We start from the raw sequence: 24,500 nt of genomic DNA on the forward strand, positions 1-24,500 counted from the left end.
CGAAGGCATGAGAATTAAGACAGCCTACTTGAACAGCGTCAAGAACTGCGTTGCAAATCGCTTGCGATATGTTATCAATTCATTGCTGAAAGTAAAGGAGAACAAGCACAGCATCACCGATGATTTGAGAAAGCAGAACAAAAACTAAAAAGAAATTAGATTAGCGATTTATGAGCAAGTCATCAAGCCTGCCCGTGAGCAGAAACTTGCAATAGCTTCAGGAAAGCCTCTGGATTTTCCAGACGACAAGTATAACAACGAAGTCCTGAGCTTTTACACCGGCTTGATCAACTCGTATCCATCCGGATATACGTTCGAGGAGGATTCCATATACTATGATTCAAAATCAAGATCAGAGAACCATATCTATGCATACGTCCTAATGGCCAAATTCTGCGAAGCAAATGATATCAAGACATTCCAGTCATTGCCGCTACGAACAACTTGGATTCCTTTCCATATGCAGATCGATACGTGAAGGATTTGGCAGGGAGGTGGAACAGTAAAATACTGTGAGATTTTGGGTAGGTGCTTTTAATGGAATAAGAAGCAAAGAATTAAGTCTACCAGTAAATGATTGTGATAAGAGGGAGTTCTAATTGCTGTACCACCTCCATCATTTTTGAACACTGATCAATCCATAAATACGACAATACGAAAATTTGATCTTGATATTTGGAAGCAAGTTGTCAACCTCGAGTCAAACGCATTTAAGACCAAGGTGTCGACAAATCCCTTGCGTTCAAGGGCACTATAAATACGAACGGCTATGGCGTTTCCAGTTGCAAGCAAAATTTTGCCTCAGGATTCGGCCGTAAACCAAAGAAGGTCAAGGATAAAAAGGGTGACTTCAAGTATATACAAGATTTGGATGCGAATACTTCAAGAGTGTACATCCGAACACCGTTTTTATCGATCCGGGACGAAGGGATATACTTTACTGCATGCATCAAAACAGCAACACAGAAAAGCCAAACACATACCGATATGCAAGGAATCAAAAGGTGCAAGACTCGAAAACCGCGCAGTAGCGCAAACTTACAGAACACATCAAACCAAACGATGTCAAAAATTTGCAAAAGCGCTCTATCTAAGCACTGTTCCAAAACTGTCGATCTCGAAAAATTCAAGGCCTATCTCAAGGCTAGGTCTGACGTGGCACCAACATTATCATCACACTATCAGATGCTGATATTCCGCAAGCTACGTTTCCGTCGTTACCTGCATCGACAGCGTGCCGATGATCGTTTGGCGAAGTATCTACGGAGCAAGTTTGGACAAGATCTGGTTCTCGTAATTGGAGACTGGTCAATGATGGCAAAATTCCATGTGATTGGCCTCCTCCGGCTTTTAAAAAAGAAAGGATTCGAGGTTTATCTGCTCGATGAATTTAAAACCTTAGCATATGCCGTAACTGTAATCATGCGCTGGAGAAATTCAAGGAAGTTCGGAATCCCAGAACTTACAGACGCGAAAAGATGTCACGGGTTGCTTAGGCAGATTTTACTTTGCAAATATTCAATGTAGCTATTTATACTGAATACGTACAGTATTTAGATGTACCAATGCAATTTGTCTTCAAGGAAAGCATTGCGTATGGAACCGTGATTTAGCAGCGGTCCTGAACTTCCGCATTATTATGGATGTCGTATCCGCTAGTGACAATCACTAGTCGCACCCACGTACATGATCCCTCGCTATAACATTCTAGTCATTAGGACTCAGTATAAAGGAATTCCAATCTATGGTGACACTGCCGAGAGCGGGATTAGTAACTTACATTGCGTGTGGCACACTTAGAGTTCGAGTATAAATATGGAGCCATTGCAATCGTAATAAAGCTTTGATTCAGCCTCACTGGATATCTTTTGACCCATTTTTTCTACTGCTACTTTTCCTATAAATTAACACACGATTGCACAATGGATGAATTGTGTATAGCCCAACAAATACCGAAAAGGTTCACAAGATCTGATACGTAGCATCCTCCGTAGCTCACCTCTCCTGTGCAATTATCGCTGTACTACTCAAAGTACCTTGTAATCCATAATAACAAAAAAAAAGATTCCCTGGATATCTCATTCATGACTGATAGCGAGAACGTGATATGTTATGTGTTGCTTTCTTCCAAGTGTACATTGTTGAAAATGGTAAAAAGTCGTAAAACTTTGGCACATCGAGTGATTATTGGTAAAAGTATCTTCAGCTTCTTTCTATCGTATTGTGTCTTGAAAGCGAGAAGCCCGTGTTTTCTGAAGATAGGATGACAACCTTGTTGATGAGCATTGTATATCAGTGCTCGTGGATCGTTGTACTCTGTACATATGATCATGGAGTTCAATGGATCAAAACTTTCGTCGATAGGTCCATCGATCGATGTATATATATTTTGCTCATAAGGAGGCGTAGTTCTTCATTCCGTTATTAGCTCTCAGAGGCAGTCCTTGAGCAGTACATTTTGATAGTGCTAGTGCAGGTCTTCAAGTCCGTTGTTATGTAAATTGAAGATGTTAGAATTTGCAGACATTTGCATGAGGAAAGCGGCGGTCAAAGCAGCGTAAGACGATGATAGGAGTGACCAAGACAAAGTGAAGATTTTCAAGCCAGTACTTAGAGAAAAACTAGAGTGCATCCTTCGTTGCAATGCAAACCAGTTAGCGGGAATCCGTATCCGAGCAATCGTCGTCTAGCACGAAGATGCCCAGCCAGACGATACGAAAAGCGTCCTACAGCATTTGGAAACTGTAAAACAGGAATGGTCGTCCAAATAATCCTTAACGAGATTTGCGAGATTAGCAAATTGGCACGAACGTAGGAATGAACATTAGCATGGACAGTAGCATGCTTACTGGTCCCCAGGTATGAATCTCAGCCAGCCAATCAGAGTCGAGAAAAATTTGTCAAATTGTTATTTTCAGACAGTCAACTGCAGTGAATCCTCTATGGTCTAGTGGCTAGGATCCCGGTCTCTCACACCGGTGGCCCGGGTTCAATTCCCGGTGGGGGAAAGCTTTTTACACTTTTTTGACGTTGTTGAATGTTGTTTTGAGGTTGGAAAGCTGCCATTTTGCACCTGGGACGAGTAGAAGCGAATTTCAGGGTTTTGTGATGTGGAAAGGAGCCATATGAGTCGATTTGCTTTCCTTTTGGACTCCGCATCTGCTATTCGAACTCCGAGTACTGTTTTGAGAATTGATGCTTTGCTGGTCCATATTTTACAGAGCCATAACCAAGCGAGAAACGGCAGCATGTCGTGGGTTCCAATAGAAATATTTAGTTGTTGAGGAGGAACACAATATCAGTGGAATTATAGCACCTAGATTCTGCGGGAAGATTTTCGGTGCTGGCAATAATGATTATCAACAGCATCAACTCTAATGGTGAACTATAACGCATCTTTTCAATTGCACCCAAAATTGCTCGAGGTATGACTAGTAACTTATTTCCCTCATACATTTCATACAGATCTTTTTCATTTAGATATAATAATAGACTTCAGCGAAGCATAAACCGGAAATGTCTCAGATAATTCGCTTCAACTTATCAACTGAGATATAACACCGTCATCTTGTTTGTAGACTGTGTAATATCCATTCACGTATTGAATCACAGTATGACTTCAAACATCTGCGACTAGGACTATCAATATACTGAAGACTATTAGTACCTGAATGAATAAATTTTCCATGTTCAAGACTTCAGCACCAATTGATAGCTACCTTTATATTTATTACCACCGTAATGGTATATAGCCTATTGCGGTGCTATCGTTCTTCTCGATGGATTCGTTGTTTTATACTGTTCTCATGCAAGGTATATATTTTTTCAATTGTAGTCCATTTTTTCCCTGTTCATGGCAGCGATGATCATGCTCAGCTTGAACGAAGCGACCTATAACATCATGCAATCTGTTGGTATAAACGGTCCGATAGCTGGAAGGATAAAGAATGGCAAGACGATGTCAAGGAAACAACGCCAGCAGCCTTGGCTATAAATTATAATCCTACTTAAAAAAATACCTCAATTTAAAGTAGGCTATTGAAAGCTAGATCCTGGAATCCATAACAGAACTTCGACTACTCAAGCAGTCCTTTATATGCAGTGAACAGAATAAGCTCAAGTTAGAAGCAATATCCTCGTATTAGTTGCAGGGTTGTCATATCTCATTGCCTTGAGGATCATTCAATTCGCAAATAAAGCACACCTAGTATGACATGTATTGGACAATCCATCCGTTGTTGGAGTCGATCTAAAAGCAGTGATAGGAAGCATATTAATCGAGGGGTATAGTTCGCTCGTAGGCTGAGTTCTGGGACGTGTGCATGCACCAAAATTGTATGCCGACATGAGGTTGGACGCCAAACCGGCAATTAGCACTGTTACACTGGGCGGACCCGGCCGCCAAAAACGGTTCAGAGGATGTGCAGCTCGAATAAAACCCCTTTTCTCTCTTTCTTTCATACATTTCACTTCTTTATACATGGCACCCTCAGCAGTCGTAGGAGACGGCGTTGGCATCGCTCACTTGCCTAACCAACGCCACAAAATAGTATCCAAGCGCGGCGTGAACTTTACGGTGATGGTTTGCGGTAAATTAAGACTTGACGACGTCCTTGCGAAGCAGCAATAGGTATCTCATATGCAGAGTTGCAGGCGAGTCGGGCGTTGGTAAGACAACCTTTGTAAACACCTTGTTCACGACGACCATCAAGGACCCCAAGAAGCTGGAAAAGCGACACGCGAAGCAGATCGACAAGACGGTGGAAATTGAGATTACCAAAGCAGGTAGGTCTACCATATGACAAGGATGCATGCAGTAACGGGCGCTAAACAGAGCTACAACGTGCAGAGCTCGAGGAAAAGAACTTTAAGGTCAAATTAACTATAGTCGACACACCCGGATTTGGCGATTATGTGAACAACAGAGATAGTTGGATCCCGATTGTCGAGTTCTTGGATGATCAACATGAGAGCTATATGGTCCAAGAGCAACAGCCGACCCGTGCTGGAAAGATTGATATGCGTGTTCATGCATGTCTGTATTTCATCCGCCCTACGGGCCATACGTGAGTAGCTTATGCAAGGTCCAAAACAGTTGGAGATTATTGATCGAGAGAATGTAGTCTCAAGCCTTTGGATATCGAAATTATGAAGCACCTTGGCTCTAGAGTCAATCTAATCCCGGTCATTGCAAAGGCAGATACTCTGACACCGAACGATCTTGCAAAATTCAAACAGAATGTAGGTATATACGCTCCGACCACATCCTGACATACTAACGCCATAGGCTTTTAGATCCTCGATGTGATTTCTGCTCAGAACATCCGTGTCTATTCATGCCCCATCGAGAGTGAGGACGAGTCCGTGACGAAAAGTAATCAAAGTATTATGAGCGCTATGCCATTCTCCATCATCGGATCAACAGAGGAAGTTGTTACCCCTGACAACCGCCGCGTCAAGGGTCGACAATATTCTTGGGGTATCGCGGAAGTTGAGAACGAGGACCATTGTGATTTTAAAAAACTGCGCAACTTGCTTATTCGCTCTCACATGCACGACCTTATCTCAACTACGGAGGAGATCCACTACGAGAACTACCGCCAAACACAAATGGAAACTCGCAAGTTTGGCGAATCCAAGTAAGGATCAAGCACCTCGATACTTAAAAGAAGCTGTAACGATCGAGCCTAAATATTATTTTGTAAAGGGCCAAGAAGTACGAGAACCCAAAGTTCAAGGAACGCGAAGAACAGCTCAGACTTGCTTTTACAGAGCAAGTCAAGAAAGAGGAAAGTCGATTCCGTCAGTGGGAAGCTCAGGTACCGTGGACTTGTGATCGTCGTGAAGAGAATAGACCATGTTAATGTGTTTCGATAGTTGGTCAGCGAACGCGACCGTCTCAACAAGGATTTGGAGGAGCAACATGCGAAAATCAAGGCTATGGAAGCCGAGTTGGAGAACCTTTACCAAATGCAAGGTCGTTCGGCCACCATGCGACGATAAATATTTTTCATCATACTATCCCCATCCTTTTCACCGCGTAGAATTTATTAATACCCTTCTTATCCTTGCGAATCTCCAGAATAATAACAATAATCCAGTCATAAATGTCATTTCCTTTGATTTTTACAAGCGAGCATTGGGTCCAAATACGATTTTGGCTTCTTGGCTGATGCTAGCTGCCGATTTTGCCTTAATCTCACGGACAAATTCAGGGTCGAGTGTCCATTTGATAGCAACTGCAATGTCCTGCTCAGCTTCAGGACGACTGTTACCGACGGCCCAGCTGGCTTGCTCTATGAGTAAGACAGCAGCCAACACGCGGCCAAGAGCAAACGTCATATCGCGGGCGCTTGCATCAAACAGAGGTGCTTCGAGCTGCGTCTCAATGAAGACACGAATATTAACTAGAGCGTGACGAACACGAGCAATAGCACCCTCGAGTTGCATGGCATTCTTTGAAGATACGGCTATCTTGTCCAAAAGGGCTTTTTCGAATAACTTGTATGCATCTCCTTTGGTCTGGCGAAGGACACGTACAACATCCATGGCTAAAACGTTCGTTGTACCTTCCCAAATGGTATTAACCTGAGAATTGCGGTATTCACGACCTAGACCAGTCTCCTCCATATATCCCTAAGGCGCAAACGTCAGATATCAAATTTATGACAGCAGTGATGGTAGTTATTTCTGCCAACACATACCTGGCCACCGAGTGCCTCCATAGCCTCGCTAATGGCTTGAACACCGATTTTGCAAACATAAGCTTTAGTGATAGGTGTCAAGAAACGCAAAAGTTGCTTATCTTGCTTAGTTTGGGAAGCAGGCAATGCCTCGGTTCTACCAAGCAATGAAACGACGAAAAAGGTGATTTGGACTGTGGCTCGATAAACCAATTCCAGCTGAGCTAGCGTCGTGATATGGAGAGGAATTTTATCGAGTGGACGTGAGAAAGCTTCACGTCGAGTGGCATAGTCCTTTGCTATGGCGAGAGCTCGTCGAACTGCTGATGCCACGCCAGCCGCAGCGTATACGCGTGTTATATTTAGGATGGAGGAGATGCAGGGTACACCGCGTCCAATATCGCCAACCTAATTCAAGATGTGCCTTTCTCAATATTGCCGCTCACAACGATATCATGAATGACATAAGATATCAGACGAGTTATCCAGACATACCAATTGGGCCTTCATACCGGTAAGTTCCAGCTCTGCTGTTGGCAAGCCTTTGGTACCAAACTTGTCCTTGAGTCGATGTACTCTTACTCCGTTCAGGGAGCCATCTGGGTTACGCATCTCTGCAACGTACAAAGATAATCCTTTACTACCCGGCTTGACTTTACCCGTCTTTGGATCAACAGTACGCGCAAGCAACATCGTCATATCAGCGGTAGTCGCACTGGAGAACCATTTGAATCCGGTGACGTTCCATGTATTTGTCTTTTCATCGATAAGCTCGGCGATTGTCTCGGTACGACCTGATTTTGTCAAAGTACAGTATTAGCATGGCTCTTAAGATATAGTTCATGCATTTGAGTGCATTTAAGCTTACCAACATCACTTCCTCCTGGTCTCTCGGTCATCCACTGTCCACTAGTCCAGTTTTGGTTTGGATCACGGCTACAGAAACGGTATCCGATTAATTCACTTTCGGAGCGAAGAGTTTTCCTTTCATACCTAACGAGTCGTTCGTAAAACTTGTTCTTCATTTCTTCAGTACCCAACAGCTCAAGAGCACGAGCAGCACCGTCTAAATTGCCTGTTAATAACATGTTTTGCTTGTTGACAATATAAATTACCTGACATGGAAATAGGGCAAGAGTGAACCGCTGACGAAGGCGAATACAAATATTGCTTTGCAAACTGATACACTCGAGAGTACTCATTGTATTTTCGTTCGTAAGCTATGCCGACCAATCTAAAATTACAGCATTATGTACATTAGCAAACAACCAGTCAAGTAACGTATTATATCGATGTAACGGCGATGTGGGCTAAGATTTACCCTTCTTCGGCGGCGACACGGTTCAACTGTTCCCATCCATGGGCGGTCGTAATCTTGTCCACGCGTCTGAAAAATTGAATCCGCTGTTACGCATTTGCTTCTCACACGCAATACAGATGAAGGAGCTACTAACCTGCACCATGCATCGTATTGGACCAGTCGAGGATAGTTGCTAGGGGTCTCGACATCGTTGCCCAATTCCAATATATCTATAATACTTGTTGGAAACAATCCATGGTTGCTTAGCACTGTTACAATACCGTTGACTACGCGCTCGCCAAATCGAGAAAGATCAGGTTCAAACTCTTGGAGAACCGATGCAGGTACAATCCTCTTAAGAATATTCTGCAATACAGTGTCGTCTTCATATTGATTTCTCAATTGGAACGGTTCCTAATAGAGACGTCAAGGGCACACATATTCTCAAGGTAAACGCAGCAAAAATGGACAATGACCATACCTGACGGAATCCCGTATCCGATGTAGCTTTGGGAAGAGGTGATTGTAGCGATGACATTAGCCATCAAAACCAGTTGGGGACAGCGAGTATAAATACGAGTTACAATTCACATGTTACAAGACAATCACGTGGGTAATCGCCGTGAGAACGAGCATGACCGAAATTTTCGCTGCTGCCTGCTATGCATCGAAATGAACATAACACCAAGCTTACGAGGCGATATATCATCATCCATCACTCTTTCGCTCCTTATAAGATACAATGATATGAGTATGATTTCATCCTTTGTTACAACGAATGATGACTCTAATATTTGTTCAAGCAAGAACAATTTGCAACGGCAGACGCTGTCAGTTACTACTGAAACAGGGCTACTCGGTAGTATGGAGGTTTTGTATATATAGATATCTGGGCACATATTCATAAATATGACTTTCATCAAGTCTACCAAGATAGCAAGGCACAGAATTCCTCGAGGTTTTAACTTCTTATCCTCGGATACCGAGTCCTGAACATGTATATCAGCTATAGTATCATTCCAGCCATCAGAGACAGACGTCAGAGACACAGAGAGAGAGAGAGAGAGAGACACTGCAATTTTACTGTTTCGTTATATGTACATACGTAAACGCTATGGAGGTAGTTCGAAAGAGGAGGGAGAGAGTATCTTTTTACAGGACTTGGGGTGATAAGCTATGCAATGTATTAACAGGATGTTGAGGATGAGAGAGGAAGGAATAGAGAAAGAGAGAGGGATAGAGAGAGAGCGAGAGAGAGACACAGAGAGAAAGAGACAGAGAGAGAGGGAGATTGGATTCAGATACGATGTTCGATGCAGGCAGCTGCAGCGAGATTTCTGAGCGAGTCGAAAAAGATTGGATTCTCATGGAATCGAGCAAAACCTTCCAGAGCTTCATATTCATCGGGAGTAAGGTTAACTTGGTATTCTTCTGGAGGGTTGCACAGATCGGCTACGGATAAACGTCGTTTCGGAGAGGCAGGCATTTCATCCCATTGTTTCGGCGAGCCCAGGGAAACGGGCGACACAAGCCCGCCATACGTGTTTTCGTGCGACAGTGACGTGGTGTCAACAGACAATGCTGCGGGCTTTCTCGCCTCGTCCTTGATTTTTGACATGCTGCTTCGTCGCTGCTGCGACCGCGACTTGGATTGCATCGAGCCGCTATCGTTGCTGTTGCTGCTATTGTTAACGCTGTGGTGGTGTCGATGAGTCTGCGTGTGCTGCATCATATTATCAAAGCGGCTGAATCTTCGAGTGCATCCTGGTACAATGCAGTTAAATGGTTTCTACAGAACGTAAATCGTGTCAATCGCAATGATCGAGGAGCCCTTCCACCCAAAGCTGTCTCTACCTCTCCAGTATGTTTTCTAAAGAGAAAAGTTCATGTCAGTACTGGAACAGTGTAAACAGCACCCAAGGAAGGGAAGTGTTCCTGAAGCGTTACCTTGTATGTCGAAGCAGGTGTTCGCTGCGGGTGAAGACCATGCGGCAGTCACCAAAGCCGGTGCACTGAAAGAGCTTGGTTTTTGGTTTCTCGCGGTGTGTTTTCTTTGCAACAGGCATGGGAGAAAAGGATAAAGTGAAGAAAGGATGAAAGAAGAAAAAGAAATGTTCGTGCGCGTGGAATCAGACATTCTTTAGTACTTTTGAATTCAATTCAGGGACAGCATCATTTTTACGCAATGAAGGAACCAGTTCGTGGTCATGGCGTCTCGGCGCGTTCTGGGCAATTTCTACGCATTTCCACATGTGTTTTTTATTGCCTTCCAAAGAACATGCAATACACACATGAAAGTATTTACAAGATGAGGAAATTTGTATGTTTGTCGGCTTCTTCGTTTATCTAATCGTCGCTCAAAGAACGGCTGATGTTTTTGCTTCTTCTGCTCCAAAATCGGGTGATAAGCCGAGTCTGGATTGTTCAGGAACCGTGTGAAGCAACAAAACTTTCTCTACCCCTGGCTCATCCATACTTGTTATGGTCTGCTGCTGTAATTTTTAGCACTGTAAGACGATCTCAGTTGTGTCAAGATTACGGCAAATCTCATCGCCAACGTCATGTTTTGTCATGCCCGTAGCGAAGGAGTTACTATGTTCTCATCGCACTCGCCACGTCTCAGAATAAAGAAACCTGTGAGAACACTGTAGTTTCCTTACAACAGACATGGTCTATTTCTCGGACGAAGGAACCGAAGTAAAAGACAAGTGCTAACTTTATGGGCTAGTTTATCTTCCTCACAGCAGCGATGTATCGCAAAGTGTTTCACACCCGATTAACATGCGGATTGTATCGTGCTGTGGAAATGATACAGCTCGAGAGGTCTGTGCTCCATGACTTTCCAAGACGATCACTCCGTTCTAGATGATGATGATGACACAACAGAAAAAATTACGACGGAATTCTGAGTCATGCGCAGCATATCGTAGCGGGAATCAAGAAGAATGGTGCCATGCTTCTCGCTGACAAATTTCACGGATAACCTTTGAACAAATCAAAACTATTCGTTCCTGTCGGACGATATCATCCTCCCTGACTTGAGAAGCCGCTTCTACCTTCAGCACCTTGGAAAAGGGTCCAGATCCTTTTCGTGCTACTTCATCGTTACAAGCACAAGCAATCCAATAACATCATACTCAGCTCGTTGCTTGCCTATCATGTTAAGAAGAGGTAGCCTTGAGTTATGGAGTCGATCAATGTATATTGATCGCAGTCATCACGTGATGTTTCTTAATTATCATCACAACCATTATGTGTAGTCGGTCCTTCCATGGTGACAGGAATTGCAAGCTATGCGCGCCACTGTCTCCGCTGTATGTCCTTCAGTATGTATAATAAAAACTTACAGCACTGGTACTTGGGAATGGTTGGATGGAGGAATAATATAAAACGGCAGCAGAGTACTAGAAAGATGTAGGTCATCAATCACTTATGCAACCTGTTGGCTTCGGCATTATCAGCTACCAGGTCCTCACTCTAAACATTCTGGGCATAACTGTAGATGTCGTTCTGATAATTTTGCGTTATTCTCCATAGCATCTACTGATGCCAGATACTCGATCTACTACTAACTCACCTCCAGACGGGCACATAGCATTGAGCCAAACAAGTCAGTCTGTCAAATCTGACGTGACATTGATACGGTTCTCTGTTCTTTCAACAACGATGCTTCTGTTACTTGAGACGCCTTTTTTACTGCTATCCTATGTATTGAACTTATTTGAGATATATTTCGATAAATACATGACTGCTGTGTATCTAACTTGATGTATCGGCGACATATACGCGTAATTTTCGTGTTATTCTCGTGGCGTCTATTCTTTTCCCAGCGGACGGACTTCCTGCACACTGTACCTTCCACAAATGAGCCTACCTGAATCGCTTCGTACATCTCTTTACGAAGAGTCAGGGTATACTCTGGAGGATAGACAACCGCGACAGTCTACCTTTCTTCAACGCAGTACGGAGGAACCAGCGTTGGATCGTCACACTGCAAAGACTTTGCATAGACTTGTAAAGAGATTTGTACCCGTCGATCGACACGATTCGAGAGCTGATCTGCAGCCAGAACGTTTTGATACTTTGTATGAGAAATGCACGCGAATGTTGGCAAGGTAGTGTACGCATAACTTGCTGATATTGAAAGATGCCGCCATTTATCAATATTGTAGCAATCCAAAACCATCAATTTTGGAGGATGAAAACAGCCTTGCAGCTGCTCTGCGCCAACAATGTAAAGATCTTGCAAAAGGACACGTGCAATATTTTGTACAAGTATTTACATTCGGATAGTGATGCAGGATCCAAGGGACACAAGCAGAGCTTCAAAATTTGGATTATTATACAACAAACTGATGTCACAGGTAATTCCTGGATTCGATGGCATGGAATATGGACTCAATCGTAAGCATAGAACGTACTCAGGCACAGATGGTCCGTCATGTATCTTCTTTCGCTCCTCAGTAGTGCTTCGGTAACTACAACAAGTATCAAAAGGAAACGTCCGTACCAATCTCCTGACATGTCACAGTCGACGTCGGACGCTTCGTCTTTTGGATTGGAACACATCCACTCTCAACCGCCTCCAATTTCTCGCCAACGCCTATTGTACGATCGCGATACTCAGTCATGGTTCTCTATGCCTCCTGCGTTTCAACTAAAGAAAGCGAGAGATCAACGACGCACTCCTACATCAGAGGGTATCACAGGTAGAAGATATAGCTCGGCAGTTCACAGGTAGAAAAGTTTGCTAAAATTTGGCCGAGTAGTATCCGAGTCGGAACTGTTACGGGATTTGATTTTCATATTTCAAGGCATCGATGGTCAACATATAAAACTCGATGTCGTGAACAACGAATATGTCATAGATAGCAGGGTACGTGATACGGTTCAGGCACTTGATTGTAGCTAGAAATCTCAAGTCTACCCTTTCAGGTTACGGTTTCTCAGTCGACCAAAAATCTGGTGTTCCGTTTGACAGAGTTAGGATGGTTATTTCGGCGAATCCAAACTTTTATCAAAAATCGTTTCGATGATCCATCCATGGGGTTAGTCGGACAGGTAAATTCATGACTCTTATCGAAGTTTTCCGGAAGCTCTTACATCGGACATAGTCGTTCTGTTTTGCTCTGCAACAAGAATTAAAGGAGTACTACAAATTGATTGCCGTATTGGAAGCGCAAATCGAAAAACAGACGGCTCAGGAGGACGAGATTATTGGAGCAACCGAACATACATTAACTTTGAAGCGGCTACTTTTGTGGACAAGAGAAAGTTCGCAGAGACTACGGTTGATGAGTGTGTTGGTTGACGCTTGCAAAGGTTCGCAGGATGAAGAAGAATAATGAGGAATAACAGCCAACTTGAGTTTTGACATAGATCAAAAGGGCGGTGCACTGATATCCACAATGCATGATTATACCAAACATGGCGATCCATTTATACAGCAGTATATCAAAGCAATGCTAGAACACGTATCCAAGCCTTTTTACGAAATGCTGCAGCGGTGGATATACGAAGGCGAATTGGAGGACCCTTACGAGGAGTTTTTCGTTGCATGCGACCATACAGTCTCAGAAGAAGAACTTTGGCAAAGCAAATACAAATTAAGAGAAAACATGATCCCTAGCTTTATATCCGATGAATTAGCCCAAAAGGTACGATTTATATCTTCACACTCGTGAAAAGTATGTTCTAAACTTGATTCATAGATATTTTCTATAGGCAAATCTCTCAACTTTATACGTTACAGCTGTCATGACGATACCCTTGTTGAAAGATATCATGCATCCACCTCCATACATTCTCGTAAGTTCCATTGGACCAAATTCTATTGAACACATATACTCATGCTGTACATTGTAGCTGCACAGATTTTCAAGTACGGCGATATACTGGCTGTCGAACGCTCTATCGATGTTACCTATCGCGAGACAAGCAAACAATTGATCGATCTACTCAAGCAGAAATACAAACTCATGGATCATTTGCGCGCCTTAAAACGATACTTACTTTTAGGTCAAGGAGACTTTATCCAATACCTTATGGATACGCTAGGGTGAGCAGTTCGCACCTATCTAACCATGTTTGCTGGATGCTAACACGAATGTCATATCAATCAGACCTAGTCTCAGTCGTCCAGCTAACACTTTGTTCCGGCACAATCTTACAGGCGTGCTGGAGACTGCTATACGCGCTTCTAATGCACAGTATGACGATCCTGAAATCTTAAATCGTCTTGACGTCCGCTTATTAGAGGTATTGAAGTTCAAGTTCTGCCTGATTTTGGACCCCATCTTATTCTTTGGTTACGAATACCTGTAGATTTCTCCGGAGGATATTGGATGGGACGTTTTCACACTCGACTACCACCTCGATTCACCAATTAACACTGTCTTCACAGCGCAAGCCATGAACCAGTACTTACGAATGTTTAATTTCCTATGGCGCTTGAAGCGCGTCGAATACAACCTTTCAGCATCTTGGCGACGCTGGGGCATGTCTGCGCGCTCTTTTCCCAAAGCAAAAGCATTGCATCAGGACCTCCATCAAGCACAGACAGCTATTAGCCGAATGATCCATTTTATTTACCAGTTGCAGCATTATTATTTGTTTGAAGTGAGTGTATTGTAATGGAAATCTCTTATGAATCTAACACAATTCTTATGCATACGACAAGGTACTGGAATGCTCATGGGAAAGACTAGAATACGAGATCGAAAACAAGAGCATTGATTTGGATGCAATCATTGAAGCCCACTCGCTGTATTTGAATGAGATTACAGAGAAAGGATTTCTTAGCGGTGTAAAGAATCAAGCATTATCGATGCGGCTCAGCAGCATGTTTGATACTATCCTAAGCTATAAAACCACACTGGATCATCTTTACACATTCGTATCCCAAGGTGATTCTGATGAAAACAAACTGGAACGGATACGCAGCCGACGAAAGGAGACAGAAACAAAGTTCGAGGTAGGTATATTCTAGTTTCTAATGATGCATCTCTCTCCTAATTATGTAAACGCACAGGCTGAGGTACACGATTTCTTGGAAGCGCTAGCTTCCTATCACGATGAAGAATTGCGCTCTTTGTCTACAAGACTCGACTACAATGACTTTTATTCATCATCGACATCAATATCATCATAAAATTATGTTGGTTTGTCTTCCATGCGTTCCGGTAACTTTGGATAGACACCTGTCTTGAAAAATTCTTCGAGCTTCCGCTGCAATTCTGCCAGTGAGCTCGTGTTCTCCCGTGTCCGTGGTATTTTGGGTAGTATTTGATCGTAAATGAGTTTCAACAGTTTTCGAGCTTGTCGAGGATATGCCTGTAAAAGGGCTTGCGCCGCAACATGCAAGAAGGCTTCCATTAAATTGGCAGTAATCGGCCGAGGAGGTGCGTTGCTTATCCGGGCTAGCCACATCCAACCATACTTGATACCATACATGTTTTCAGGCTCGCCAAAATCCGGCTTCATTTGTACAAGCGCTGCAAAGAAATAGATGTAGGATGTCTGATACAGAATGTACTGGTCATCCGACTGGAAACCGCCTTCGTTGCGTTCATAGTGTTGCAATTTCTTTCGCTCTTCGACACTAAGATGCTATAAACGAGCCTATCGTTTAACTACCCGCATTCCAGGAATACTGTTCATTTCATAGACTTACAGCTTCATCGTGGTATTCTGGAATCATGTAAGGGCAACGCTTGTACAAGCGAGCAAGAAGATAATCCAAAAAGTGCGGTAAATCAGGCGCCAGAAGCATAGCCAATCTACCGTAAAAATACGCTCCCCAAGAGATAGCTGATACTTCCGTTCTTACTTGCAGCTGTCATTGTAATAGGTTAGTCGCTTGTAGAAGTAGTTTCAAGTACGGTTTAACTTGCCAAAATGTCTTTTGCCATCTGATTCAGTAGAACATGGTAAGCGTCCATATTTTGCGACTTGATTCGTAACAGCGTATCACGAATGACGACATGCTGGTTTTGGAGGCGAATCAAGATTAGAAACGAACCATGTCTATAGCAGGATCATCTTTCAGCTCACCCGTTCCCTGACAACTTCAGGGTAGAATTGGAGTTGCTTGATGTATCGTTTCAGGGGCATCTTTTCCTTGAAAATCCAGGATTTAAATTCCTTGTTTTGCAGTTTAGGTCTATATTCGGACCGATAACGATCCAATGTTTCAATGAATCGTTTATACTCTTGCGCCGAAGGTGTCTGCGCCTGATGTAGAAAATGCAAGTTGTAGCGTCTTGGCCAAATCATACAAGGAAACCATTTGGCAATACCTTTAACCGTTCCTGCTTTTCTCTCTCTGCCTTTTCAGCCTGTTGTTTCTGCTCGGTTTCCTGCCGAAGCTGCTCTTCCTTTGCCTTCTTTTCAGCTTCAGCTTTGGCTGCTTTCTTTTTCTCTTCTTCGATGGATTTTTCCATCATCTGTACGACGCCTAAGCTGTTAGCTCTAGATCATAGAGTAGAGATATGGTACGTGCCTTGCGTCTTTCTTCAATTTCTCGTTTCAATTGATCATCTTCTGTTGAAATCTGGCCGCTAAGCAACACGCATTTAGTCACCAAGGAAAAAAACGGTCCATAAGATTGTATCCATTGCACCTAGGCTTTGTCAAGTTTGCCAAGCTTTTGCGAAGAGTCTCCATCTCCTGTTGAAACTTTTGTCGATTCTGCTCTTCTATGCTTTTTTTCATCTGCTCCACCAATATCCGGTGCTGCTTTATCCGTTCGCTGATTTGAGTGTCTGCTGTGTGGGACGTATCTCGTTTCAGCTGGCTACGAGGCGGCAGCACATATTTACTATGCAAAGCTATTCTCTCCAGCTCTCTTTGCTGGTTCCGTGCCTCCAGACTGTATAGTCTCGCATTAATCAGATTTCCCAACGAAGAGGTGTCAAGGCTTTTACCATAATTGCTGCTCTTCTTCAGGCTCGGAATCGTCAGAGGAATCTGAAAATGCCCCGTAAATAACAGGATTCGTAATAATACCCCGAGAGTAGTATCTGATCAACGTTCGTGAGGTTGACGCGTGGAAAATGTCTGTTGTGTCAAACTGACCTTTCTCTCTCCACCACCATACTTGGATAAAGGCAAAGCTAAAGTCGGGGCGGCCACCAAAATTTCAAATAGGACATTCCCTTTTTTCTCGTTTGCATTTATCGGCATATCTCAGGGTCATCATGGTGGCTGCGTTGTGGATTTGGATCGCTGCCCTGAGTGGACTCTGCGTTCATGCACAGAGCTTGTCAGAACTTGGTGCGAGCGATTTTAGCGAGGCAACGGCGAAAGGGACTTGGTACGGTTATTCGACCGTCATTATGCCAGCTGACAAACGCTAACATGGAACTTGATGTCAGGTTCGTAGAGTTCTTCTCTCCTCATTGCCCGCATTGTATACACTTTGGTAAGTCACTTTTTAGCAGCTATAGATTGCTGGATTTTCATTTTAACACAACTCTGCTAAGCTCCCACGTGGCAGAAGCTCGCAGATGATTATGCGTCGCTGGCGACGAGCCGAGACTTCCACTTCGCCAAGGTGGACTGCACCCTCAATGGAGATTTATGCAAGGAAAACAATGTCCAGTATTTTCCCTTTTTGCAGCTATATCACCAGGGCAGTGCTATCGAGATATATCCACCAAGAGAACGCAATTGGGACAAGCTCGTTGAGTATATCACGACACAGTCCGAAAAGTATGCTCCATCAACGACGCAGGTTTCCGTACCAAATCCTGCAGGCTTATCAATTGATATGGATGGTCCAGCACTAGCCAACGCACAAAAGTCTGGACAACCATTGTTTATCAAGTACTATGCACCGTGGTGTCCTCATTGCCAGCACATGGCACCTGCCTGGGAACGTATGGCTAGTGATCTCGCCCGGCAGATAAACGTCGGTGAAGTCAACTGTGATGATCACCGTGATGTTTGTATTGAAAATGGAGTTACATCCTTTCCAACTCTTGTCCTCTATGCACATGGAAATGCCTATGAATATCACGATGACCGCTCGCTTGTTAGTCTAGTCGGATTTGCAAAGAAGAAAGCTGGACCCATGATACGGCAAGCAGACAGTACGCAATTGGAGAATGTCTTGAAAGAAGATCCTGTTGCATTTGTATATATACACAAAGATGGAACTGATTCCGCGATGGTAAGCCGTCTTTGTTCACACAGAAGACTGTGCAGCAGTCCCTTATTTGCGTGCGTGTCTAGGATCTTCTGCAAGATGTTGCAAAGAAATTCTTGGATGGAATTATCTTTTATACAACAGACGATTATCACGCACTCCGTCTATTCAATCTCGCACCAACGGATTTACCAACAGCATTGATATCGAAAGATGGCAAGCACATCAAATACCCGTCGCATTCGTTCGCCAATACAGAGCAGACGCAGAGTTCATTGACAGCATGGATACAGAAGGAAAAATTTCCTCTCGTAAGCGAAGTCGGTCCCGGTAACGCAGAAGAGATCCTTAGGGGTGAACATATGGTTGTTCTCGCCGTCATAAACAAAGAGGATGAATCCTCGTATGAAAAGTTTAAAGCTATGGCGGAAGACCATAGTAGACACCAAAAGGCATCATCTAGTCTGGGGCACGTCTTGTTTGCTCGATTGGAAGGCCGCGCATGGGGAGATTATGCGAGAAGAGCATATTCCATTCCTCCCAACGTTCGACCTGCTGTCATAATTGTGGATCCTATCGTAAGTCTTCTTCGAAATACATCACTCATTGCATGTGTCTGTTTGCTAACTAGTGTTATCTACGAGAATTCTCGTCTTTTCAATCACAATGCCCAGGGCGCCATGTTTGCTGTCGACAATCCAGAGATGCTCAGAAGTGCTCTCCGGGACATTGCAGACAATAAGCTCACCGGGATCTCGACTCTTCCCTTCCCTTCACGGGTTGGCCAAAAGCTCCAGCATGGATTCAATATTTTGCGCACTCACTGGCTGTTATCGGGCATTGGATTCTTTGCAGTAGCGTATATTTTCTTTCGACGTATGAGCCGTCATCATAGGTCGCATATTCTTCCTACTGTAGAGGAACACAAAGACTAAAAGGAAAGCATACTATCGATGGGTGGCAGTACTGGATGATTGCTCTTTTGTTGAAGCTTGGCGCGCAATGCTTCCATGACGTGCTCGCGCCGACGTTTAACCGGAGGCAATGGTCGCAGGAAGCAACGCAGCTGCTCTAATTCTTCTTTGCGTTGGTGGATCCGCGCATGCTCGAGTCGGAGCATCGCTCGAACTGCCCGTCGCTTTAATATGCAAGTTATTTATTCTGTTTTGTCTTTGCTTCAGCAAGTGTCGAATGCACGCACCTTATCCTGCTCGGCCTTTGCGGACAGCGCGAGCTTTAGCAGTTCAGGGTCACGCTGATATTGACACAAGATCTGTTGGACAGAAATGTCATCAGGAGGGGGACTAAGCCAATGAAATGTTGGCGAGCTGGCCGACATAGGGAATGGAATGGGGAGATTGAAAGAGTGTGTATGAGCGTAGTAGTGAGAGAAACGTCGTACAGGGTCATGAATCCCGTGGTTTTTGAAGCATGATGTTCTTTTTGGAACCACCGTATCACTAACTACTTCTCCCTTATTAAAAAATGACCACTTGACCTGCCTTTTTCGGATGCCCTCTTTTAAGTAATCCATTTCCTTTTTGAGACGTAAAACAACTAATCTGGCTAGACTCGACAATGGTTTTCCTCCTGTTATTGGCTCTTTTTTCCAAGAAATCGCTTTGGAAGCACTTTTTTTTCTGGAGGTTGTAGCGATTTGAAGAGTGGGAGGAGCGCTGGTTTTTGACGGTAAATTGTACTTAATTAATTTATACACCTTCCACATGCGTTGGATGGAAGAGTGTATAACACGACCTCGGCTATAAAATAAATGTTCACTTTTGGAGTTTGGCAGACAGAACAGACACCAATCCGAGGAACTCGACTTTGAATATTTTTGGTATTCACCACCTGTATTCCCACAAAGTCCCCAGCCAGTGTCTTTGCGCGAAGCGCATCGCGACGCCAGGAGTGCTCCAACATGTTCAGGAGATAAAGAGGTGAGCGCTACTGTTATGAACTAAACCGAAAATTGCGGGCGTATGTGCGCCGCGACACAGGAGCGCTAACAGCAAATCAAGAATATACTCCATCGAGCGCCGGTCTGAATAAACCGGAATTCGACGGTGCCGTGCTTGCAGAAGCGAAGCGGATACAAAACCGCCGGAGAATGCAGGTTTTGAGGGCCAAGCGAGTATAAACCAAGTACATGGATTTAGATAGTATTCTCTCAAAACCGGAAATTCGACGGCGGTATGTTTGCAGTAGCGAAGCGGTTGCAAAACCGCCGTCGAATGGAGGTTTATAAGGGCCAAGCGAGCTTATTCTACAGACTCGGATCAGACATGAGCTTTAGCGAACCAAGGGCGCGAGTGTAGCGAGCAGAAAAGTGCTTCTATTCTAAACTACATTAAAAGAGGCTTCGCATGTAGCATCAAAGATTCCAAAATTTTGAATTTCATGAAGGTTCCCAAGTTCGGATTAAGCTATGGTTACACGGGGGTTTGGGGGCTTGCCCCTGGGTAGACGAGCCCGTCGTATGAGTTGTGCGCGATGACACGAAGCGCAGCGAAGGGGCTCAGAGCCACAACAAACGTGCTGCTCTTTCCTGCAATCCATTATCCTTGACCTTTGGTTCTCGAGTTTTGAGACTGAGAAAGAATCCAATTCCGGTCCAATTCACTGAAAACGTCACGATGGACGCGATGCAGTTATTGCAAATAGAACAGACCACAGTGGTAAAACCATAGATTATACCCGTTCAACCCGTTCAATGCTGTTAGTACAGCAAACCATGAGTAAAAATCTTTCGCCTTGTCTTTTTATTAAAAGAATATAATCAAAGTTAAATTACAAAGAAGGAAATACAGGAATGAATATGAAGAAGTCAAGAGCGAGTGGCAAATGTAGTTGATTGGGAAGAAGAGAATTTCATAAAGCATTACGTTAGTACTTGCGCTACTGCTGCGTCATCATAATCGATACTTACAACCCGAAGGGTAATCCCTGAATTCACAGGGGACCAGACCGCGCACCTAGTAGTTCTGTATCAGCCTGTGTCCACCGCAGCAAAGTAAACTAGTAGACATACTTTGTACCCGTGGGGTCGGTCTGTTAAAATAAAGAAGCACGGCAGAGGACTTGAAGTGATGCATCGCGAGAGGCGGGAGAAACGACGAAGGAGAGGCGCGAGACGGTTGATATTTGAGGTGGCGGGTCAGGACTGAGGTCATGTCGGCTACGAAGTTGAGCGTCAGAAATGGTACTGCACCTCGAGAGAGCAGCCAACGTACCGGGATGTTTGAGAGAACAGAGCCAAAGGACGAGATTTTGGATCCAGGTCCCATTGTATATTCGCAGCTGTGATTCAATGCGTTCCTGCTGTCCTTGAATATTTATACCTGGATTACGTTCGTAAGCGAATCGTATTTCTGAAGATTAGGTTGGAGCATCAACGTCGAGGAAGATAACCAAAATAATAATGCCAATCTCGCTACTCCCACATTTGACAGAAGATTATGAATGCCTCACCTACATCAAGTAACGTAAAGATTTTACATAAAGATCTAAAAGTTGCTTTAGTTTCGTGGAAATATTTAGGGCGCATTCAAAGAAAGCAACAAAAAAAAGAAGATCTAGGTTCAGGGTAAAGGTGTGGGATCTCGTGTAAAACCACGTCTTAAGCAAGATACAAACCTATGATGCACTATTTTGACATACGGAAATATAATTGAATCTACAAAGATATTGATTCTGCTAACACTGCAGAATTTATCTAATATTGTTCTGCAGGGCAAGCTACTTGATAACTGTGTTGTTCTATCACACGGTTTGTTTACATTCAAAAAGCTCTAGTCTATCAAGAAACATAACCTTCTACTATTACAGTGGATCCCCGATAATTTCAAGGTCTCGGTTACAGGATTTTGCTTCAAAATAGCGAGACTTGAAAGTTTCACGGGAGAAGCCTTAGTATGAATCTACTGCTAAGTATAAGAAGACTGTTTGCGGATTTGTTTCGAAGCAGCAAGAAGCTGGATTTTAGGTGTAGTATTCTCTCAAACATGGATTCATGCGAGTATATTCTAAAGACTTGGATCAGCCCTGAGCTTCAGCGAACCAAGCGCAGCGAGCGAAGCGAAGCCTGAAGCGCTTGTCAAACAAAGTCGGAATCTGTCCTCTTTTTAATGATGGATGAAGCAATATGTGCCGAAATTATACTACACCGAGAGAGTTATAAGAAAAAAGGAGATGGATGGTACATGAAAGGTGTGGAAGAAACTGTTTAAGCATCATAGGTAGAAGCAGAGACATTGCCACCGCGGCCAGTCCAGTTGGTGTGGACCCACTTGCCAGGGGCGTCCAAGAGCTCGTAGGTGTGGGCACCAAAGTAGTCACGTTGGGCTTGGAGGAGGTTAGCAGGCAACTTCTCGTGGCGCAAACCGTCGTAGAAGTTAAGGGCAGTGGAGAGTGCAGGAGTGGGGATACCCATGATGATGGCCTGGGCAACGACGTTTCTCCAGGCATCCTGAGCCTTGGCGGTAGCTTCCTGGAAGAAGGGGTCGAACAAGAGGTTCTCCAACTCGGGGTTGTTGGTGTAAGCATCCTTGATCTTGCCCAAAAAGACGGAGCGAATGATACAGCCACCACGCCACATCAAGGCAATACCAGCGTTGTTCAACTTCCAGTTGTTGTCAGCAGCAGCCTGGCGCATCAACATGAACCCTTGAGCATAGGAGACAATCTTAGCGGCGTACAAGGCTTGACCGAGTTGGTCAATGAAGACCTTCTTGTCACCAGTGTACTTCTTGTCCTTGGGTCCAGCCAGGATCTTGGAAGCGCGGGTACGCTCATCCTTGAGAGAGGACAAGCAACGAGCATAGACAGCTTCACCAATGAGGGTGACGGGGATACCGCGGTCCAAAGAGTCAATGCCGGTCCACTTGCCAGTACCCTTTTGACCAGCAGTGTCACGGATCTTTTCAACAAGGGGAGTACCATCGGTATCCTTGAACTTCAAGATATCACGGGTGATCTCAATCAAGAATGAGTCCAATTCACCCTTGTTCCATTCTTCAAAGACTTGAGCCATTTCATCGTGGCTGAGACCAAGACCTTCCTTCATGATTTGGTAGACTTCGCTGATAAGCTGCATGTCACCATATTCTAAAAAAGGATAATTAGCGGGGCTGAATACATCGAGCAGTCCATTCTTTAGCGTACCAATGCCGTTGTGGACCATCTTGACATAGTGGCCGGCACCGGTCTCGCCAACCCAGTCACAGCAAGGCTCGCCATCAACCTTGGCAGCGATGGCCTGGAAGATAGGCTTGATGGATTCCCAAGCTTCGGGGTGGCCACCGGGCATAAGGGAAGGACCGTAGCGAGCACCTTCCTCACCACCAGAGACACCAGAGCCAACGAAGAGGATACCCTTCTTCTCCAATTCCTCGCAGCGGCGGATGGTATCGGGGAAGTGGGAGTTACCACCGTCAATGATGATATCGCCCTTCTCCATGTAGGGCAAGAGTTGGTCAATGAAGGCATCGACGGCAGAGCCAGCCTTGACGAGGAGGACGACCTTGCGTGGGCGCTTGAGCTTAGCGCAGAGCTCCTCAACAGAGTGAGCACCAACAATCTTGGTGCCTATGGGTGACCCTGGTTAGACCGGTACTCAAAAAAAGCGGGCTCCGCCAACCCTTTTTCTCCCCAAAAATTCCAGCATACGCGTCTCGATAACCTACCCTTGGCCTCGTTCTCCAAAAAGTGGTCCACCTTGGCAGTAGTGCGGTTGTAGGCGCACACAGTGAAACCGTGATCGTTCATGTTAAGGATCAGGTTTTGGCCCTACCAGCAAAAAGAACGTTAGCGGGTCATGTTCCTGAAAGAGTGCGCCTTTTCCCATTCGCATACCATGACAGCCAAACCAATGAGACCAATATCAGCACTAAATTACTTTCTGTTAGTCCAAGACGTCCGGCACATATTATGAGACTGGTGCTTACACAGCTTCAACCATGTTTAAAGTTGGACGAGCGAAAAGCAAAAGTGTAAGGAAAAGAAGAAGAAATGACCTGCGAGAGGTACCGGATTCAAATGAACCCAGAGTTTCGAGGCGCGATGATGTAACCGCGCTCTGCTGAATCAGCACACTGTAGAAGACTGCAGACACTTAATCTATGGTTTATCATTGGCTGATCAATATCATCTTTTCCCGCTTTTGCATCTTTGATTTTCAATCTCGTATATGAAAAACTAGCAGATTCCAGTCTCGGACATATTATTTGATGCGCGTATCCATGGATACAGACGATCTACAGCCGCGTTGCTCTTTACAACGGTGTGTGCACAGCTAAGCATAGACGTACGCCCAGACCTAGATTTTCGGTCTCCACAATCCCGACTCGTCTGAGTGCCACGGGAAAAATCA

At 44.3% G+C, this 24,500-nt stretch overlaps 12 protein-coding genes and 1 non-coding gene across 13 annotated transcripts; 7 read left to right on the forward strand and 6 right to left on the reverse strand.

Annotated features, from left to right (window-relative positions):
• Positions 1-7: 7 nt before the first annotated feature.
• On the forward strand, positions 8-478 carry VTP01DRAFT_9407 (uncharacterized protein; the record flags this gene model as incomplete). The annotated part of the gene is made up of 2 exons (XM_069388636.1): positions 8-105; positions 160-478. The coding sequence occupies 2 exons, from the start codon at positions 8-10 to the stop codon at positions 476-478; spliced, it is 417 nt and encodes a 138-aa protein (XP_069240913.1).
• Positions 479-987: 509 nt separating this feature from the next.
• Positions 988-1,613, forward strand: VTP01DRAFT_9408 (uncharacterized protein; the record flags this gene model as incomplete). The annotated part of the gene is made up of 2 exons (XM_069388637.1): positions 988-1,416; positions 1,497-1,613. The coding sequence occupies 2 exons, from the start codon at positions 988-990 to the stop codon at positions 1,611-1,613; spliced, it is 546 nt and encodes a 181-aa protein (XP_069240914.1).
• A 1,323-nt stretch (positions 1,614-2,936) lies between these two features.
• On the forward strand, positions 2,937-3,008 carry VTP01DRAFT_t45. The gene has a single exon. It is a non-coding gene; the product is annotated as a tRNA-Glu (tRNA).
• A 1,472-nt stretch (positions 3,009-4,480) lies between these two features.
• On the forward strand, positions 4,481-6,003 carry VTP01DRAFT_9409 (uncharacterized protein; the record flags this gene model as incomplete). Its single annotated transcript, XM_069388638.1, has 7 exons — positions 4,481-4,589; positions 4,654-4,785; positions 4,850-5,066; positions 5,124-5,241; positions 5,296-5,639; positions 5,708-5,819; positions 5,878-6,003. 7 exons carry the CDS (start codon positions 4,481-4,483, stop codon positions 6,001-6,003), a joined length of 1,158 nt encoding a protein of 385 aa, XP_069240915.1.
• Positions 6,004-6,126: 123 nt separating this feature from the next.
• Positions 6,127-8,521, reverse strand: VTP01DRAFT_9410 (uncharacterized protein; the record flags this gene model as incomplete). The annotated part of the gene is made up of 10 exons (XM_069388640.1): positions 6,127-6,636; positions 6,705-7,091; positions 7,179-7,477; positions 7,552-7,619; positions 7,677-7,749; positions 7,799-7,917; positions 8,005-8,070; positions 8,138-8,213; positions 8,265-8,397; positions 8,465-8,521. The coding sequence occupies 10 exons, from the start codon at positions 8,519-8,521 to the stop codon at positions 6,127-6,129; spliced, it is 1,788 nt and encodes a 595-aa protein (XP_069240916.1).
• A 759-nt stretch (positions 8,522-9,280) lies between these two features.
• Positions 9,281-9,715, reverse strand: VTP01DRAFT_9411 (uncharacterized protein; the record flags this gene model as incomplete). The annotated part of the gene is made up of 1 exon (XM_069388641.1): positions 9,281-9,715. One exon carries the CDS (start codon positions 9,713-9,715, stop codon positions 9,281-9,283), a length of 435 nt encoding a protein of 144 aa, XP_069240917.1.
• Positions 9,716-10,354: 639 nt separating this feature from the next.
• Positions 10,355-10,966, forward strand: VTP01DRAFT_9412 (uncharacterized protein; the record flags this gene model as incomplete). The annotated part of the gene is made up of 4 exons (XM_069388642.1): positions 10,355-10,492; positions 10,565-10,630; positions 10,712-10,806; positions 10,870-10,966. The coding sequence occupies 4 exons, from the start codon at positions 10,355-10,357 to the stop codon at positions 10,964-10,966; spliced, it is 396 nt and encodes a 131-aa protein (XP_069240918.1).
• An 881-nt stretch (positions 10,967-11,847) lies between these two features.
• On the forward strand, positions 11,848-15,133 carry VTP01DRAFT_9413 (uncharacterized protein; the record flags this gene model as incomplete). The annotated part of the gene is made up of 15 exons (XM_069388643.1): positions 11,848-12,098; positions 12,156-12,217; positions 12,277-12,347; positions 12,398-12,457; positions 12,515-12,692; positions 12,753-12,859; positions 12,919-13,044; positions 13,098-13,305; positions 13,363-13,640; positions 13,695-13,791; positions 13,849-14,041; positions 14,106-14,241; positions 14,308-14,601; positions 14,663-14,956; positions 15,014-15,133. 15 exons carry the CDS (start codon positions 11,848-11,850, stop codon positions 15,131-15,133), a joined length of 2,475 nt encoding a protein of 824 aa, XP_069240919.1.
• A 2-nt stretch (positions 15,134-15,135) lies between these two features.
• VTP01DRAFT_9414 (uncharacterized protein) lies at positions 15,136-15,754 on the reverse strand (the record flags this gene model as incomplete). Its single annotated transcript, XM_069388644.1, has 2 exons — positions 15,136-15,591; positions 15,656-15,754. 2 exons carry the CDS (start codon positions 15,752-15,754, stop codon positions 15,136-15,138), a joined length of 555 nt encoding a protein of 184 aa, XP_069240920.1.
• A 112-nt stretch (positions 15,755-15,866) lies between these two features.
• Positions 15,867-17,078, reverse strand: VTP01DRAFT_9415 (uncharacterized protein; the record flags this gene model as incomplete). The annotated part of the gene is made up of 6 exons (XM_069388645.1): positions 15,867-15,968; positions 16,036-16,215; positions 16,281-16,452; positions 16,604-16,852; positions 16,908-17,003; positions 17,059-17,078. 6 exons carry the CDS (start codon positions 17,076-17,078, stop codon positions 15,867-15,869), a joined length of 819 nt encoding a protein of 272 aa, XP_069240921.1.
• Positions 17,079-17,180: 102 nt separating this feature from the next.
• Positions 17,181-19,065, forward strand: VTP01DRAFT_9416 (uncharacterized protein; the record flags this gene model as incomplete). Its single annotated transcript, XM_069388646.1, has 5 exons — positions 17,181-17,296; positions 17,358-17,404; positions 17,466-18,154; positions 18,217-18,708; positions 18,775-19,065. The coding sequence occupies 5 exons, from the start codon at positions 17,181-17,183 to the stop codon at positions 19,063-19,065; spliced, it is 1,635 nt and encodes a 544-aa protein (XP_069240922.1).
• A 1,716-nt stretch (positions 19,066-20,781) lies between these two features.
• On the reverse strand, positions 20,782-21,417 carry VTP01DRAFT_9417 (uncharacterized protein; the record flags this gene model as incomplete). Its single annotated transcript, XM_069388647.1, has 2 exons — positions 20,782-20,846; positions 21,162-21,417. 2 exons carry the CDS (start codon positions 21,415-21,417, stop codon positions 20,782-20,784), a joined length of 321 nt encoding a protein of 106 aa, XP_069240923.1.
• Positions 21,418-22,355: 938 nt separating this feature from the next.
• Positions 22,356-24,089, reverse strand: VTP01DRAFT_9418 (uncharacterized protein; the record flags this gene model as incomplete). The annotated part of the gene is made up of 5 exons (XM_069388648.1): positions 22,356-23,236; positions 23,294-23,716; positions 23,815-23,917; positions 23,984-24,017; positions 24,076-24,089. The coding sequence occupies 5 exons, from the start codon at positions 24,087-24,089 to the stop codon at positions 22,356-22,358; spliced, it is 1,455 nt and encodes a 484-aa protein (XP_069240924.1).
• Between the last annotated feature and the right edge of the window lie 411 nt (positions 24,090-24,500).

This window comes from Rhizomucor pusillus, assembly GCF_041956525.1.
Source record: "Rhizomucor pusillus strain CBS 183.67 unplaced genomic scaffold VTP01scaffold_6, whole genome shotgun sequence".
NCBI lineage: Eukaryota > Fungi > Mucoromycota > Mucoromycetes > Mucorales > Lichtheimiaceae > Rhizomucor > Rhizomucor pusillus.